The sequence below is a fragment of the Poromitra crassiceps genome (genome assembly GCF_964638095.1).
Source record: "Poromitra crassiceps genome assembly, chromosome: 23".
NCBI classification, from domain to species: domain Eukaryota; kingdom Metazoa; phylum Chordata; class Actinopteri; order Beryciformes; family Melamphaidae; genus Poromitra; species Poromitra crassiceps.
Window position 1 is genome coordinate 21,815,517 of NC_139639.1, and position 18,825 is coordinate 21,834,341.

At 41.9% G+C, this 18,825-nt stretch overlaps 2 protein-coding genes and 1 long non-coding RNA gene across 3 annotated transcripts; 1 reads left to right on the forward strand and 2 right to left on the reverse strand.

Annotated features, from left to right (window-relative positions):
- Positions 1 to 122: 122 nt before the first annotated feature.
- On the reverse strand, positions 123 to 8,996 carry capn10 (calpain 10). Its single transcript, XM_083659552.1, has 13 exons — positions 8,791 to 8,996; positions 8,005 to 8,282; positions 7,511 to 7,642; positions 6,303 to 6,499; positions 5,220 to 5,449; positions 4,934 to 5,075; positions 4,646 to 4,812; positions 4,274 to 4,530; positions 3,181 to 3,383; positions 2,176 to 2,431; positions 1,613 to 1,806; positions 1,418 to 1,463; positions 123 to 1,276 (listed from the first exon to the last, which is right to left on the reverse strand). The coding sequence occupies exons 2-13, from the start codon at positions 8,152 to 8,154 to the stop codon at positions 1,247 to 1,249; spliced, it is 2,004 nt and encodes a 667-aa protein (XP_083515678.1). The 5' UTR covers positions 8,155 to 8,282; positions 8,791 to 8,996; the 3' UTR covers positions 123 to 1,246.
- A 2,320-nt stretch (positions 8,997 to 11,316) lies between these two features.
- Positions 11,317 to 12,270, reverse strand: LOC310796584. The gene is made up of 4 exons (XR_014553685.1): positions 12,149 to 12,270; positions 11,831 to 11,945; positions 11,635 to 11,718; positions 11,317 to 11,526 (listed from the first exon to the last, which is right to left on the reverse strand). It is a non-coding gene; the product is annotated as an uncharacterized lncRNA (long non-coding RNA).
- A 2,848-nt stretch (positions 12,271 to 15,118) lies between these two features.
- Positions 15,119 to 17,135, forward strand: ccl20a.3 (chemokine (C-C motif) ligand 20a, duplicate 3). The gene is made up of 4 exons (XM_083659567.1): positions 15,119 to 15,244; positions 16,001 to 16,109; positions 16,229 to 16,303; positions 16,431 to 17,135. The coding sequence occupies exons 1-4, from the start codon at positions 15,169 to 15,171 to the stop codon at positions 16,474 to 16,476; spliced, it is 306 nt and encodes a 101-aa protein (XP_083515693.1). The 5' UTR covers positions 15,119 to 15,168; the 3' UTR covers positions 16,477 to 17,135.
- Positions 17,136 to 18,825: the final 1,690 nt, after the last annotated feature.

The window sequence follows — 18,825 nt, forward strand, 5'->3', positions numbered from 1 at the left end:
GAGCAGCAAACAATTGACTTATGAAATGTAATTAAGAATGTAAATGAATTAAAGTCAAGACAAAAGTACACAGACATGGAAATACACACTGATGTTATGGGACAGATCAGCACCAACTTTAATTATTTATCACATCTTTTACAGGTGACTCCCAGACAAAATAAATACAAATCGGCTGAGCCAACAGACACAGTCACGATACAGTACCATTGAAATCAGTTAAAAGTCTGTCAACTGTGGCTCCAGTGAAGCAGTTATCAGAAACACTGTGACTTCTGCACAATTTTCTGCACAAGGACATGGGTAAAAGCAGGCAGACGCACACTCACACACATACTGTACATGACTCGATACACACACACAGACACACAAAGACCGACGGCTTCTTCATATGAACTAGCCTCCTCTGATGTGCCGCATCCCTCGTTTAATCCCCTCCCCTCCTCCACCCCTCCGCTTGCTGTCGGTTCCTGCAGCCACTTCAAACAGCGGGTCAGTTCAGGTCCAGGCGGAGCTTTGGACTGAGGCTGGGGAGTCTGGAGTCAGAAGCCAGTCGGGCTGCCTCGGGTCCAGCCTGACTTTAGGATCAGTGAGGTTCAAGAGGAGAAAGGCGCTGATTGAGACCAGGTTTGGTCATGAGGTTTGGCGCCTTGTCTAGGCCCAGGACACTGTGTGTCTGTGTCTAAGGTGTAAACAGTGCAGCGGGTGTTTGGGGGTGGGGGTTGTTGTGGCATGGTATGGCATGGCATGGCATGGTATGGTATGGTGTGGTGTGGTTGGCCCTGTTGTCGGAGACCATCCCCTTGCCCCCTGGGCCTCTGTGAGGAGCTTCATCAGAGGGCCCTTTGTTCCAGGCCGGCAGGCACACCAGCGAGCGAACGAGCAAGAGCAGCGGCGGGCCTCTTCAATGGTGGCTGTTTGTTTACACCAGCCAGCCCCGTCATCCTTCATTAGCAGCCCAGCCCACCGACAACCTCTGATGTCCTAATCGCCCATGAGTGTGTGGCTGCCCATCCGCCCTGAGCCTCATCGCTTCAGGATAAAGGGGCTTCTACCAGTCCCCACACAAACATTCCCACTAAATCTCTCTGCCACCAGTGGGACACACATAGACACGGACGGACGGATAGACGCACACACACGGACTCCATGGTGAGGGTGGAGGGGAGAGCTGGTTCTTTCATCGTGGGCCAAGAGGCACAGAGAGGTGAGCCCACATCAGTGGAGCAGCAACACAGTCGCAGAACTAGCTACGCATCACAGAGATGTAAGAGACCTGCCGCCCAGAGAGAGACAAAGCAAGACAGAGAGATTATTCACTGCTGCCATCTACTGACCACAATTAAGAATTGAAAATATGGCCATAATCAACATCAGTCATTTTAAATAATGTAAAAGGTTAGTCCAGTTCACTGACCTCTTGAATGGCCTTCCCCAGCCTCTCTTGACTTTTCACCACCCTCCTGAAAAACACACACATCCTTTATGATTTTTCCCCAAAGGCATCAAACAATGTCAAACTATATTACATGTGTAATAACATTGTGACTACAGTAGTAGCATTGTAAAAAAAAGCATTAAGAAAGTTATGGCATAAAGCATCAGATCCAACCTGTGTATTTTGCGAGCCAGGGTGAGGGTGAAGCTGCCTGGGCAGTCAGGCTGATATGTGGAGGGCACTATGGCATAAGCTCCAGGAGGAAGACGGCAGGCCAGGCTGACATCCTGGGTGTAGCAGTGAGGGACACAGCTGGCCACAGGATCCTCATCCCGGGATAAAGTCAGCTCAGCTACTCCTTCTGGAACCTGGATACATACACAAGGATCAGATGCTATTGAAAGTTTGTGCCAATAGTTTCCTTCACATTTTATTCCTGTTGGTGTCTGCAAACAGAAAGTATAACTTCCCAAAAAAATAACTTCCAGACATCTGAACATTGCCCATGCTACAAACTCGCCGTACAAACTTTATTGTCATCAATGTCTTTTTTATTTGGAGTGTCTTTTTTTTAAGACAGCGGCTAATTTCAAGGTAGGTTTGACACTAAGGTTTCTATTCTAAAAATGACACACACACAAAGTAAATGCATTGCAAAATGATTGGGGGAAATCTAAACTAGGCTAGACAGAAGTAAACTAAATGACACCCATACTCTGCTTCAATATGTGGCTGACCTTATAGATGTGGAAGCCAATAGGGTGAAGGTCAGTGTCTGGCCGGCTCTGGTGCAGGGTAATCCTGACATTCACTTGTGATGTCCCTGCTGGGTCAGCACACACAGTAAATGGGAACCAGGGGTTCTGCCAGTGAGAGAGGAAGTTCCTGCTTCCTCCAGCGTTCATTCCCACCACCCACACACCCTGGAAGTAACTGCTCTCCCACTCTCCATCTGTTACCAATGGCAGTGATGGTCCTGGGGTTTTTAGGGCACTGAGGAGGACACAAATATTGTCTTTGGTTAAAGAATTCATCAACACATAGAAATCATACAGTCTCCTAATATGAAACCATGACAATATGAAACTAGGAAAGTACAGTTCCTGAAAATTAAATGTGTGGGCTAGCTGAAAGCAGCTGGGAGTGTGCTTTCTTCAGCTTGTAAGGTTAAGACAAAGTTTAATTTGATTAAAGTCCTCATTAAATAATTCCCAACACTTTTACTTCCTGGAAAATATTTAATGGTGACCTCATGCTACACCAGTGGGTATAAATAAAAATTCCAACCAATAAAACCATTGCAAATAACTATAATGATGATAATAAACAATTTGTTACACTGTAGAATGAGTCCTCCCCACGTTAAGTCCCATCCAACATCCTGTTTCAATAGGAAATACTTCAAATCAAGGAAATAACGATTAAGTGGTATTTCACCAGCAGATGTCAGTATTCACCCACCACCATTCCGTTCTATCTTCATTCATTATATCTTCTGGGGGGGGGGGGGGTTTGCATTTATCCACACCTAAAGTACCTTAACATTTTACAGTTGGACTGGAATGGAATAAATAAATATAAAATGTTATGGATGTTATAGTTCAAAATTTTGGAAAAAATAATAAAAATTGGTCGTGGGGGATTTCCCTGTGTGTGCTGGCTTTTAGCTAGCCCACTAAACTTGACAAGATTGACAAAAATCACTTAAGCGTTGATTTAACCTTCCCCTTTAGTGGTGGTACCTGAGGGACGTGGCAGAGGAGGAGAAGCCTCTGAGGAGGAAGCGGGCCTCGGCTCCTGGTAGGAAGGTGCTGGGGATCAGCAGGTAGTGTCCAGGCTCCAGCTCCTCGTGGAGAACCACCTCTCTCTCATAGGCGTGGCAGTGAGTGGAAGCACAGGGGGGCCTGTTCAACGTCCGGCACAGGTTGAAACGCTTCTTCTCCACCTGGTGAAGTCAAACACGAATAAATAAACTGTGTGAAAGAAGACACACACCAAGTTTTTCTTTTCTTTCGTTTTTTAACTTTATTTTTTCCCCCTCCCGTTTTCTCCATAATTGTACTTGGCCAATTCCCCATGGTTGTTGCTCCACCGCCTTTGCCGATCTGGGGAGAGTTAAAGACTAGCACATGCTTCCTTCGACATACAGTGGGTCGCCAACCGCTTGTTTTCACCTGACAGCGAGGAGTTTCACCGGCAGGATGTAGCACATGGGAGGATAAAGTTATACCCCCTAGTTCCCCTCCCGCCTGAACAGGCGCTCAGACAGAACAGAGGAGGCACTAGACTAGTGCAGCAACCAGGACACATACCAGAGTATATGCAGGAATCCTGAAGTTAAATTCAATGCATTTTAAGACCTTTCTTTTCAATATATTTTAAGCGATAGGGGTGTAAATCACATGTTTCATCACATTACGATATTATATAGATTTTTTGGACAACGATACAATATTTGCTGATATCACAAAATCTGCCACAATACGATTTAGATTCAATTCAGTGGTCTGACATCAATATGAGACGATATCAGCCCATTTAACACAATCAGCACAATAGCTACAAAATGCAATACCTCATCAAATGATGATTAAGACTTTAATACTTTTCAAGGGCTTTAAATTCCCCTAAATTGATTGATCAACTTTTAATACTTTTCAAGACCCCACGGATACCCTGTCTGACTTCCCACCCACAGACACGGCCAAATGTTCTTGTATGGACACCCAACCAAGCCAGAAGTAACGCAGGGGCTCGAACCTGCAACCCTCATGTTGGTAGGCAAGGAATCTACCGCTGCACATCAAGCTTTTTTGTTTAAGTCATAATACCAACCTTCCACATGTGTAGAGCGATAGCCTGGTAATGCTGGTGCTTTGTGTTCTTGCTGTCCTCAAGTGATGTTTGTGCGTTTTGCATTGTGTGTCTGCGTGTCCTATGCTGCAGCAGGGATACCAGCACCTCTCCTCTCTCACACACTTTGAGCCAGAACTTGGGGTTGCTGCCATAGTTACTGCTGTTACGGCAACCACCAGCAGTGTGTCCTTTCACCCACCGGCCAACCAGCTGATGGCTGTGTGTCAGCAGATTTCCTATTGGAGGAGAGAGTTGTCAAGGGCCAAGTACAGTATACTCACGATGGTTATGGCTGCATGCAAATCACAATCAGAAGGTTAATAACCCTCTTTGTCAAAATATGTGAATTACCAGTATAGATGCTCTTTAGGTGTCCCTCTTCATTGATGGGGTAGCCCACTGTGACATCATCAAACTTGGACAGGAATTCGGTCTCATCCAACCAGAACTCGCCTTCTGCTGTCCGGCCCTGTAGGTCCACAGCGCAAGCAGGGTCGACAGAACTCCAACGTGCTCCACTGCAGAGAGAGAGATAGAGAGAGAAAGACAGACAGTGAGAGAGGAGAAAGACAAAGCTCAGACAGAGGCTACACACATCTACAATATACACATTTACACTGGTGCTTAGCTTGTACACACCTCCCTATCCAGGCGCCTCCCCAGCAGCATCTTCCCCAGGGGTTTCTGATCCTCAGCAGTCGGACCTGACCCCCCGACACTGTGCTCACATCCAGCCACTCCATCACAGTCAGAGCGTGGTACTGACCCAGCTCACTGGCACCTGCAGGAGGCAAGGAGGTAATCAGTTGATATGGCACCAGATCAGTTTTAAATACATATAGTAAGCATATTAGTTATTTGGAAAAAGTAATGTCTTCCTTCAGATTAACAAAAAAAAAAGTATCTGAATGAAAACTCTCCTGACCTCCAGGGCTGCTGTGAGTGGAGCAGCTGAGCGCACAGCCATCTTTCACCGGGTCCAGCAGCTTCAGGTCCAGCCTTCTCTTCCTCACCCGGTCACTGTCCTGTTCTGTTCCCCGCTCCTCCTCTGGCCCTCCGTCTCCCAGGCTCCAGCGCTCAGCCAGACCCCCAGTCAAGTCCACCAGGGCCTCAGATACCTGTCCTGCCCACAGTCGCTCATAAGACCCATGGAGCCTAGGGGGATGGAAGAGATGGGCCATTGGATTCTCAAATTCCACTACACGTGTTGCACTGCACCACCACCATCAGTGTTGTGTCATTGGGCCGTTCCAGCTGCTCCACAGAGCGTGTTTCAAAGCAGCAGCAGAAGGAAAGAGAGTCTGGACCATATTCATCAATATGCACAAGTACAGCTTATATTTTTTGCTGCGTGCACAAATGTTAAAAAGAGAACAAAAATCAAAGAATAATACAGCCGGACATGGTGTCGACCATAGTAATGGTGGAGTAATGACAAAGCAAAATAGTAATACAGATTGCAACACACTTCTCTCCATGCAAAAAGAATGAAGGTTTATTCCAACATGTTTCAGTTTATGCCTTCATCAGGGTACGTGAGCGCAAAACAAAAGCGGAACTGGAACAAACTCCAATAAAGCCACAAACTATGGCCAGACACTTATATAGTACAGTAGGTTACAAATATCTGATTTTTGTTAATTTGTCACTTATGTAGCAAAATGTATAGGCTTACTTTAATTGAACATCATAGCCTATGCAGATCAGACGGCCTTTCATTTTATGATTATTAACACGAGTCATTACACCAGAAACAACCAACTTGATTTTGCATCATTTCAATGCACTTTTTGAGGATGCATGCAGGTGTCATGAACCATCATGAACTGAACCTAATTTCAAAGGAAGCATTCCCTAGATGGCTGATGCCATATCAGGCAGTGGCTGTGGTGGAGTTTGGGTAGAAGTTCTAGAACCTTTCCAAAAGAACCACCAAAAAGATCTCTTATAAACCTAAGTTCATGGCAGGATAAAGGGAGAGAACACCGACATTTGAAAGGCGACTCACTTGGCATAGGCCTTCTCCAGCAGAGGCACCCAGAAGGCGGTGGGGGCATGGCAGCGGGAGAAGCAGAGAGTGGAGTTGATGCAGGGCAGGCGGTCGTCAATGGTCACCTCTGTCCAGTGTCCGTGCTTCCAGAGGCGAAGCTGGAAGGAGCCCCTGTACCTGCAGTCACCCCACTGGGGCTGGTCAGGGGGCAACACCTAGAGAGCAGCACTTAATGAGTCACTACAGCAGTGTTTGACATAGACAACACATTGTAGGCAACTGGCACAGTGAACGGTGGTGGCCTAAAGGTTAGAGAAGCAAGCTTGTGACCTGAATGTCGTCTGTTCAATCCTTGGGACTGGTAGCAGGATAAATCTGGGTGAGGAAAGTGAAAAGGCAGCGCTTGCCCTTCCCTCATTACCACCACTCAGGTGCCCTTGAGCAAGGCTCCTAACCCCAACTGCTCCAGTGGAGCTGATCATTCGTCTGCAGATCAGACTGTGGTTGTACTGGTCAGCTTTCAGGTGTGAATGTGTGCGTTAGGGGTGAGCCCAAATAGTCAACGATTCGTTCGAAGGAGCCTGATTTGACTGCCAATCTCACAGTCGTGTCGAATAGTTGGAAAATGTGGTTATGAAACAAGGATCATTCCAATGGGGGTGCTGAATGTCTGATTTTACATAGAATTGCTTGGTTTCTCCTAATAGATTGTGATATATAGCCTATTTTGGTATAAGTCTCAGCCTATCAATACCGTAAATCCAAGTCCCAATTAAACAAACAAATCAAACAAGCTCATGCCAATGGATTTTATGATTGCCAGATAGTCTTATTAAAAATGGAAGAGAAAAAAAGAATAGTCGAATATTTGTACTGAACAGCCAAATCCGATTCGACTGACAGAATTCTGAGTCGAAGACTGCCCTAGTGTGTGTGTGAATGTGAACAGGGCACTCCTGAAAAAGAAAACATTGCTCTCAGCGAGACTACCCCTGTATAAGGGGTAATAAAGGTTCAATAAATAAAACGCATATTCAAAGCGACTAAAAGATAGAGCGGGCAGGTTGCTGCTCAACCTGTGACTTTCAAATTACAGGACTGTCAATCCAGCCACTAGGCCACTCTGCTGCCCGCAATGTAGTTCCGACCAGATAATAGTCTTGTGTCAAAGCCGTATAACGTAAAGCTCTATTCACATCTAAACGATCACACATACTTCTCTCTACCTTGTTCATTAGATGTTTGTTCTTGAGCAAGATGGTGCAGGCACAGAGGAACCAGCAGTCTCCTAACAAGCCCTGCTTTGCATGAGCCAGGTTGATGTTGTCAGGGAAGAGAGCTGGCGACTGGCAGATCTCCTGCAACCATGACATGGAAAAAGGAGAAATTAGACACACTGGTAAACTTAAAGGAACTCTTGTGAGAACAATCCATGTAGAGCCCTAGCGGTGGTGTGTGGAGGTAACTAGGTACTATCAAATAAATGTTTATTATAATGCAGAGTAGCAGAGGCGCGGGTCGCAATTGGCCCCAGGGCCGGACTTTGGACATGCCTGACCTAAAGGTATCGAGAAGAGTTTGGAGTTGAGTGAGCAATTTCTCTATTCTTTACATTGTATCAACTTTGACTGGGTTTTTGAGGGAAATACAGTTAGTTCAGTAAGTTTCCCAGGACAACTGAGGGGAATCACTCTCACATGTCCCTCAGGCACTGCCTTACCTGTGGGCGTTGCCAGGTGATGTCTCCCTGCAGCCTGGCGATGGGAGTGGAGCTGTCAGAGAACAGGGACGAATCATCCGAGGGGAAGTCTGGATCCTCAAACAGAGGCTCACCTCCACCTCCACACCCACTCCTCTCCTCTTCTTTCATGGCTTCTGCCTCTCTGAACCTGGATGGCACTGGAGTGGACTGGTTGGTCTAAAATCAGCTAGCTGTGTCCAGCCTCACGAACGTTATGTCCTTGTTCATTTCCCTGGTGTGGCACTGGCACACCATCCCTGTAAAATAGATCAGTGGCATAGCATTACTCACACCAGTGAAAAGCTTAAAACAGTGTTCTGCATGTTAATGTATAATATCAGCACCACCAGAAACCTGATGCATCTTTCTGGGCTGTGTACTGTATGGATGGATGGATGGATGTAGTGGAGGATAAGCCTACCTTTTTTCATCTGTGTAATTACCCAGCTTTGTATATGAACACATCTTCGTGACATAGTTAACTTGATAGTATTAGAATACAGTAAGTAGTATTCTATGAAAGTGTGTATTTTCAATGAAATAAAAGTAAAACATCATTCCATGTTGATATTGGTGGTTACCTTGGTGATAGCACTGGGGCTCAACCCAGCCATTTATTGTACTATACGTCTTAGCGTTAACCACACTCACTGACATAACGTTACAGAAAGAAAGGTTGTACTGGAAGATAGTGGAACGTTATTTGTGATGTATTTGTTTTATTTGTTTCCCTAATGTAAAGGTTAATACCGGACTGTATCTTACCTCGCTCCTCCTTATCCTGCATGTTGTCACTCGTTAGCTAACGTTAGCTGTTGATAATAGCGTCTAGCATAAAGCATGGATGTAGCGTATCTCTATGGCTTAATTATTCTTCACATGATATCAGAGCTATCATTAAAATCATGGAGTTAAAGCACATAAACTGCATAAAAACTATTATGGCAAGATAAATCCAACGCAGAGAGTCTGCCTTGGCCTGTCTGAAAACACAAATACTAGCCTCGTCTACAATATTATCCAGCTGCTCCAGCCGGGGCCAGTACAGAGCACGCCCCCACAGAGCACGCCCCCTAAGTATAATTGTATTTATTTATTTTTGTCAAATTATGGTCACTCATGATTCAGTAGGCGGCTGATTTAATTAGCTTGGTTCCGGGCTTAAAACTCTCTACATACGTTTTTTTTTTCCGGAATGTCTATGGAGAAAATGAATGGGGAATTTTGCCTGATAGAAAAAGTGGGCGGTCACTGTTGAGCTCCACCCCACTTTATCCAAAGAGGCGGTCCTCTATGCTCTCTGCACGTTGACAGAAATGACGGAACAACAAGCCAAGCTCAAGCTGCTATGGATGGTGTGGCCGAAGCTGCTGTTATGTTAAAACCCAAAGAAGGAGAATAAAGCGATTGCGAAGCTACCGATTCCAGCACTACCAGGCACGGCATACACAACGAAAGCAAAGAAAAAACCACCTGAAGAAAAGAAAGAAGCTTACAAGAAAAGGAAAAGGAAACACTGCAAGACCGCGTATTTATCGGTCTTAAGGCCCTTGACAAACTGATAAATCTAAAGACTGCTAAGTGTTTCAAGACCAATGCAGATGTGTTTGACTATATGGAGCTATGGTGGAGCCACACTTTTTTCATTTTCTTTGTAACCGTTGTGTCATGACTTTGTTTAGATATCCAAGATCACAATAAAAAAGTTCTGCAGATCATATTCTGAAACCATCTGTAAATGCTTACAGTATCTGAAGATAGATGATGTGTGGACATTGGGTCTTCACATGGGAGAGGGAAAGAAATGTGAATCCTTTCTATGGTGCTGGGTGTGACTGCCACCTAGTGTCAGTGCATTGAACTACAAATAGGTAACACTTTACAATACTGTAACACAAAAAATGGGTAGTTATTGAGGAACTAGTCAGGAACTAACCATTAGTTCATGAATAGTTCATGATTAGTTCATGAATAGTTAATAGGTAGTTCCTTAATGGTAGTTATTTAAGAACTGACCATTAGTTACCATGTTAATGAACCAGTAGGCTAAGTAATGATTACTTCCTTAAAAATATATATATTTTATTTTTTATTTCGCTAGTTCATGAGTAGTTAATGGGTAGTTCCTTAATGACGCTTAATGGTAGTTCCTTAAATATCCTTAATGGTATTTACTTAAGAACTGACCATGTTACCATGTTAACGAACCAGTAAGTAATGATTATTTCCTTAAAAAATAAAAAATTCTCGCTAGTTCATAAGTAGTTAATGGGTAGTTACTTAAGAACAGACTATTAGTTACCATAGTTGTTACTAGGGAATTAATCATTAGTTCATGATTACTTCACCATTAGCTACCATGTTAATAGCTCATTTGGTATAGAACCAGACTAATAATCTTGCAATCTTGGGGCCAAGGGTTCAAACCTCACCTGTAACAACTCTTTGGTAAGATAATCATGAAGTAATGATGCATTCCCTAGTAACAACTAAGTATGAAGCCCTGCTTTACTTGAGGGGGCACAAACATGGTAACTAATGGTAAAGTAACCATGAACTAATGATGAATTCCCTAGTAACAACTAAGTATGATGGCCTGCTTTACTTGAGGGCACACACATGGTAACTAATGGTAAAGTAATCATGACATAATGATGAACTCCCTAGTAACAACTAAGTATGATGGCCTGCTTTACTTGAGGGGGCACAAATATGGTAACTAATGGTGAAGTAATAATGAACTAATGATTAATTCCCTAGTAACAACTATGGTAACTAATAGTCTGTTCTTAAGTAACTACCCATTAACTACTCATGAACTAGCAGGGAAAAAAATGAAGTAATCATTACTTACTGGTTCATTAACATGGTAACTAATGGTCAGTTCTTAAGTAACTACCATTCAGGATCTTTAAGGAACTACCATTAAGGGTCATTAAGGAACTACCCATTAACTACTCATGAACATATGCGAAAGAAAAAAATATATTTTTAAGGAAGTAATCATTACTTACTGGTTCGTTAACATGGTAACTAATGGTCAGTTCTTAAGTAACTACCATTAAGGAACTACCTATTAACTATTCATGAACTAATCATGAACTAATGGTTCGTTCCTGACTCGTTCCTCAGTAACTACCCCATTTTTGTGTTACAGTATCGTAAAGTGTTACCTACAAATACAGTCGCCCACTGTGTTTCGAAAACTGGATGTGATTGGATGTATGAAAAAGAAAGAACGTTTTAGAAAAATAATGTAATTTATTCTCAAAAGGATTACATTTACAGTTTGTTATAAGTCAGGACAGGTTAACAAGGAATCAGCAAATCATCTGAAAAAATATAGCCCATATTTATCCAGCAATGATTTTTATGGGGTTTTACAAGGGTTGATGTCAAATAAATTAAATTAATCTTCAATGTCTTCAAGTCTGAAGTTGACTTCCTCAGGTTCTTGTCATGAGTGTAGATGCTGCTCACTGTTGTCCTTTAGGTTTGTTCCTTGGAAAGAAAACAACTCGTAAGCCATCCACCCCACACAAGACTACAAACTTTATACAGTTAGTATGTTTGAGTGTAAAGATGGGTTGAAAAGAGATATCGTCTTACTGTGTGTCAATGTGCTGCATGCCAATCTGGACCCACTTTCTGTCAGGATCAGCACAGACAGTTCTGCCTTTCAAAGTTCTGAAACTACATTAAGACAAGAGAAGTCAAAATGTTAGCACAGTAGCAGTGCGAGCATCATGTGCGGTTAAGCAGTGTATGTTGTTTTTGTGGCACAGAAAGCAGAATTGTTTCTTACACTACTGCCTTGAGGTTGCAGACACCCTTGCCATCTTGGATCCAGTACTGTATCAGGTGCCGCTTGCCGATTGGATTTTCAGTGTACTCTGTGCAGCAAGACCTGGACCTAGGACCTTCATAGGAGAGACATCACAAAAATGTTTAAAGCACCCCGAATAAAATTACCATAATAAAGACTGAGGTTTTAACATTTTTGATCAGTCACAAACAGGAGACAACTCAAGTTCTGTTAAAACACTTTTCTCTTACTATGGTGTAGTAGTAGAATGACTAAGATAGTTGGTGTGTGACAGCTCATGGCCTACTTAGTACTTACTGCTTTCACCCAGGGCTACCAGTGCCACCAGCAGCAGCAGAGTGGAGAGACACACAGTGAGTCTTGGCATCTTCAGGCAGTGAATCGTCTTCTGATAAGTGCTGGATGGATAATCAGCTTGGATCAACTGATAAAGGCTGTGTCTGACATTGAAGTTTAAATACTCTCAAATGGAAATGTCTAATGCAGACCGCATACCCACTTCAAGGAACAAGCTGGAAAGGTGTATACCGGTATTTGGGTCAAGTGGGAAGTGTGACACGCATGGCCGCAATGGTACAAAATCCCCTTAATTCTCCTGTGGGCTATAAAGGAATATACAAGAATCTTTGATGGGTACAGTCATGCTTCTCACGCTTCATTTAAAAAAAATCCTCGCATGATAGGGTACTATTATGTTAAAGGAACACTCCGCTGATTTTCAACCAGCTTTGTATCATCACAAAATCAGTAGGATATCAGAAAAATGTAAACAGCTTTGCAGTCATTCATCTAGTTTGACAGTTTTTGAGAGTTGTTTTGAGGCAAGTTGTGGACCAGTGATTTAATTTGTGCATGAATGAGATCACTGGTCCACAACTTCACTCAAAACAATAACTGTCAAACTAAATTAATGACTGCAAAACTGTTTACAGTTTTCTGATATTAATACTACTGATTTTGTAATTAACAAAATAATTGTATCTTTCATACATTTACTTATACACATCTCTAACAATACATTATGTTGTGCTGTTATTTTATGGTCGCAAAGACTAAAATACAAAAATTATAGCATTAAAACAAATATATTTTTGACTTATAGGGGCTGATTCATGAATGGATGTCATGTTCTTCTGTGTTTTCTTGCTGTAGGCTACATTACTCAGTGAACTGTCATTTGCCTACTAAATTTAGTCCCATAATGGTAACATCACTAATTGTTGATGGCAAATGAATGCTTTTCATTATGTGTGAAATGACTGTATGACTCCTTTGATGTCTACATTTATCCAGCCAGCAAAGGCTGGATCAGTCTGAGTCATAACCATTATCTCACGATTCACTCAGTTGACCTTACTATTTTGTGGGAACCTAGACAGGCAATTTTCCCAGCACTTTTCTTTTCATGTTTTCCTTCTATCGAATTATGATTTACACTGATTTCGTTATTTGTGAATCTGTACCCCTGCAGAATATCAGACATCTACAGTACATTACATCAAATTATTCTCAGTTTTGTCCTTTCACTTTCAAGCAAGGAAAATGATCTTGCTTTTAACACAGGATAGCGTTTAATCTCATCCATAAAGTACGTCAGATTTTAAAATAAAAATTATATTAAGTTACAATGTTGTAGCCGTATTTTATATATGTAGTTGTACTTGATGGATCACATTTGAAAATACACGTTGCAGGATATGAATAGCGTGCAATGTATTGCATTGTTGTGGTTGGGGGGAAAGTTCATGATGTGCTGAATTAGGAAGAAATGAACTATTGTGACCTATTTTACTGCTGCCCAAGCATTTTCCCCTTTCGTTGGAGGCGATATTGCAAAGTTCCTCTGACCTCCTTTTACAACCTCAAACAAACCCACATATAGCATGCCCACATCTATGCAGTTAGTGCACATGATGGCGTATTTACAGTAAGATGCTATCTTCAGCATTTTGTGAACTTTTTTCATTTGAGAATGTCAGATCGCTATCAAGTCTTCTCTTCTACAGTGTTACGTCTGTGAGGTGACCTTTTCAAAAGGAGGCACACCTTTGAGTTCCCCTTATATTATAAGGCTTATCATTTCCCGTGTTCTAATTTCCCACTGGTTCTGAAGGATTGTTGATTATCAGGCATGGTGACATTAACTGACCTGTGATCTGGGAATTCCTGTCTATGAGTCAGTATGCAATTAGATGTTCTCTGCCAGTGCTTCTCAAACTTTTTCATGTCAAGGACCCCTAAACTGACACAAATTAGACCACGGACCCCCATTTGACAAGATTCTGTCCTGGGGTCCCCATGTAATGAGATTTTTTGCTTTTACATGTTTTATTACACAAAGTGTATGAAACCCATGACCAAAATTGTCATACATTCTGTCATTGTGGATGGAATTGTAATGGGGGAAAAAAATGGTTCCCCTTTTTGCTGGGGACCCCCTGGAACCCCCTCAAGGACCCCTGGGCGTCCCCGGACCCCACTTTGAGCCACTGTTCTGTTCTGTTTTGTTATGTCTATAAATTGAATTTGATGTACCATTTCGTACATGGAAGGCTTGATGTACATTGTATTTATGTAGGCTATTCTAAGTTAATGTACATTGTAGTTCCATGTTCTGTACATTTATATATTTTCAGCTGGTTGCAAGAAAAATTGAACTGAATTGAATCAAATATACATCTACCCTATGCCACACTGTTTGGCTCAGCGCATTCATCTTCTTTTATTTTTATAAATATTGTATCACCAAATTCACAGCCCCAAACAGCCCTGAACTGATGACCTTGTATGACCATAATGGTGTGTTGTGTGTTGCGCCCTCTTTCTCTATCAAAACCCGTTTAAATTAACTTTGCAACTGTACTAACTGTACTGTATTTAAACTATGTGCTGATATGATCTGATGTGGTTTATGGTGACATAGCCTACTAGCTATGCAAAAACATTAGAAAATCACTGTCAAAGTGTGAAAAGGGTGTGAGTATGCAAGTATTTAATATGAATAAATATACACACGCAGATATACATCATTCATCTTATTAAGGATGTTCATGAATAACAATAAACACTAGAGCCTCTGTCTATTACACTGTACTTCCTGTTCCCCTTTCTTCACAGGGGAAAGTGATGGGGAATTTTGTAGTGCTGCAATAGTTGTTCTGGTGTGGGTACAGAAAACCCATGTGCCCTCCTTTATGTCAAGAGGTTTCCTGCTTCTGTATGAATATATAAGACTGCAGTGATGAGCAGCTTCTCACCACAGCCTCTACATCATCTCCTGAGAGACAACAGCTCAGCTCAAAGACACAGAAGAAGACATGGTCCAAATCAGAGCTACAGAGATGGCCCTCCTGCTGCTGGCCATCGGCCTGGTGGTCTCACACACAACTGCAGGTATACACCGAGTCTACTCTCTCTCTCTCTCTCTCTCTCTCTCTCTGTCTGCCTTTCTGTGTATAACTTTAAGCCATTCACAAGCATCAGCAACGACGCATTGAGTACTTCAGTACTTATATTATAGAATCTGATTAGTCCGTCATCATTAGTATTCATATTAGTTCAAAATGTATATCTGAATTATAAGCAAGGAATAGTCATTTGTAAAACATTAGCTGATGCTGGTAAAATTCACACCTGGACCTATAGTTGTAATAGTGTTAACTGATTATTTATTAATGTTTTATAAATGATTTGTTGTGTTGTAAATAAGATATAAATATATTAATAAATACTTAGCTACTTGTTTATAAACTTGTTGCAGCACCTAATCTAAAGTAGCAACAGTCTATTAAGGATTACATCTGTTACTCATAGTACCAGATGGCATATAAATGTGTATTGGGTAGGTGTACTGTATGTAAAGTATATGCAAAAGTAATAATAATAATAATGTTTTAAACATGTCATTGTTGTATGCCATGTTGTCGTGCTGACATTTGCATAAAAAACTGGCCAATAAACTGTCACTGCTGTCACTGCATTGTTTCTGTCATTTCTAGGCCACCCTTGTCAGTGGCAGATGAAAGTTATTATAAAGTGTGACATTTGCTTCTTCTTTATTGCATTTATGCAAATTCCACTGCTATATTTGTCTACAAATCTCTCACTCTCAAATCATCTAATCAGATTACCTTTTCTGTTGTTTCACAGCACGTCATGGATGCTGCCAAAGTTACAACAAGAAAAAAATACCATTTCGTGCCATCAAGGGCTACTCAGTCCAGACTGACACAGAGTATTGTGACCTCCCTGCCATCATGTGAGTATACAGCTTTGGGATGATGTTCGGCTTCTGTTCCTTCTCAACCAAAGACATAACGCCAGTGCCTATTGTGAACAAATATACTTATATTGATTTATTTCCTTTTATTGTATTAGTTTCCACACAAGAAAAGGAAAATCATGCACAAATCCTGCTTTGGACTGGGTGATGGTGTACGTCAATCGTTTAAGGTGAGATTCTTAGCAAATATATCATTCAAACTAGCCTGTTCATAATCAATCACTTAGCAATTCTGCAGGCTGTGACATATAGCAGCAACAAATGATGACTTCTTATATCCTCATATCTTTATTACAGGAATAAAGCCCAAGAGGTTCACAACAAGACCTCCAAGGCCAAATGAAGTTATGCCGCTTCCTGAGAAGTCTATAGTGAGCCAACATGCAGTTTCACATCTTCAATCTGTCCCCACTCTGTCTGTGACCCAGCAACCATTGAGAATCCATTACCGTGCAAACCATCAGTGACACATTCTGTCTGCATTTGGTTGACTGTCAATAGAAAAAAAAAGTTTGCTATGCAATAAAGGTATGAGCTCAGTTGTAAGAGCATTAAACAATATTATTTGCTTGTGGATGCTGTATATATGCTGTTTAATAGGCTATATGTATATATTGCAGCAATAAATTTGTGTTGAAAAATAATTTCTGCGATCACTGGATTTGTGGGCTTAAAGTTGGGGAACAATGGATAGCAGTATGCAAGTGAATCATGAATCAATAGGCTTCCTTAGTGACAACAGTGTTACATGACATGTGTATTGTTATCTTTGCACAAGTAGCACTGCACGTAGCACAGGGTGCACGTATCCACTCCCCTGACAGCATACCGTGGCTTATCTTTACTAGCCTGTTTATCTTCTCATGGAGAGAAATTCCAGCTCTGGAAGTTTTGCCATCCACGATGACGCAGCACACAGAAAAACAGGATGTAGTGAAAGTCCACTGACATCAGCAGGAGGAAGTCACCGGAGCTTCTTATTTGAAGGAAGTAGAAATACAGGTGGACCCACAGGCTGCCAACACTGATATAGAAAGTATACTAGGGCAAGGCTTTGTTTTATTTATAGGTCACAGCTGTCTGCTATTTATTTCATCTAGAAATAGGAGTTAAAATAATGGAACTATTGTGAAAAATAAATAAAGACCACGCTACTGTGCTTTGCTCTCATTATTTTATTCCATGATCACAGAATTATCTCTTTCAGATTCTTTCCATAGAAAAATGTAGAGAAATCTTTGAACACTAGATGGGGGTAGTATCACTTCAAAGATGAGGTGCAGTTACATAGCATATACATAATACATATATATTTATTATATATATATGTATATATATATATATATATATATATATATATATATATATATATATATACACACACACACATACACACAGGTGCTGTTACTGTTTTGTTACTCTTTTATTGGGCTTGTCATTTTAATATTATGTGCAATATAAAAATTAATATATATACAGTATACTATGTTTAAAATTATATACTAACACATTTGTCCCTCAGTGTGGCAGTGTTCAATGCTAGAGCAATGCAGGATGAGGACTTCAGCTGCAAACTCCATGCCATATTTCACCATCTTCATGACGTCCACCTCATGGGTGGATTTCAGGTCTTTGAAAAGTAGTTTCCTGAATTTACTTTTAGCATGAGAGATGTGTCTCGGTTCCAATCCCTGGCCATCAAATATAACTGTTGGCAACACTGACAAAGCCGAACAAACTGAGTGCTTTCTCCGCTTGCACGAATCCATCCCAAATGCCAGTCCAGAGCTACGCTTCCAGCCACTGTTACATCACCATCGCCGCTCTGCGTGACTGCACAGAGTGCTTTTCTATGAATAATACAGAGAGACTGGGGAGGCCCGGAGACAGACATGGGGCTTGGTTACTAAATGACAGAGAGAGTTACATACATGCTGTTAGAAAGGCAGCGATGGAGACTATGAGAAAGATGGAGTTGAGGAGGAGAGGAACTGGAAGAGGGACATTGCCGAGCAACGGTCCATGCTGAAGTAGCAGGAGAAAACATTTCTCAATATGAGCTCAGCTATTCACAAACCAAATAATCACACCGGACTCTCGTGCTTTGGTTTTAAGTACTTTATTGACTTTATTTAATGGGTCATAAAATGGCTCCACTTCATGTATTGCAGGTATATCTACTGTGTGAGTTATATATGAACCACTGATAGAGGAAATCATATTAGCGAGTCACTGCAGAAGGGTCTAATGAAGGAGAGGGAAACACCACTAGCATGGTCGGTCCCAGACTGTCTGGAAGGAAGACAAGGTTACAGGCGGCGTTCTCCCACCGGGGAACAGGCATTAGTATAGAAGGAAATAACATATTGCACTCCGAGATAGCCAGACAGGTCCTCTATCACCGCACGCACGCACGCAGACGCACACACACACAACACGCACGCACACACACGTGCACACGCACAACAGGCAGGCAGGCAGGCAGCCAGACAGTCTCATGAAACTCAAACACGGATAATGAGACAGCAGGTCTCGGTCAGAAAGGTGAAAACGATCTACTTTCTGAATTTGGAAATTGCTTGAAAGGGATGCAGAGTGGCACAATTGCAGCAGCACCAGGAAAGGGATTATAGAAAGTATATTCATAAAGTACACAATAGATTTGGTCGCCGGTTCTAATCTCTCTCCCTCT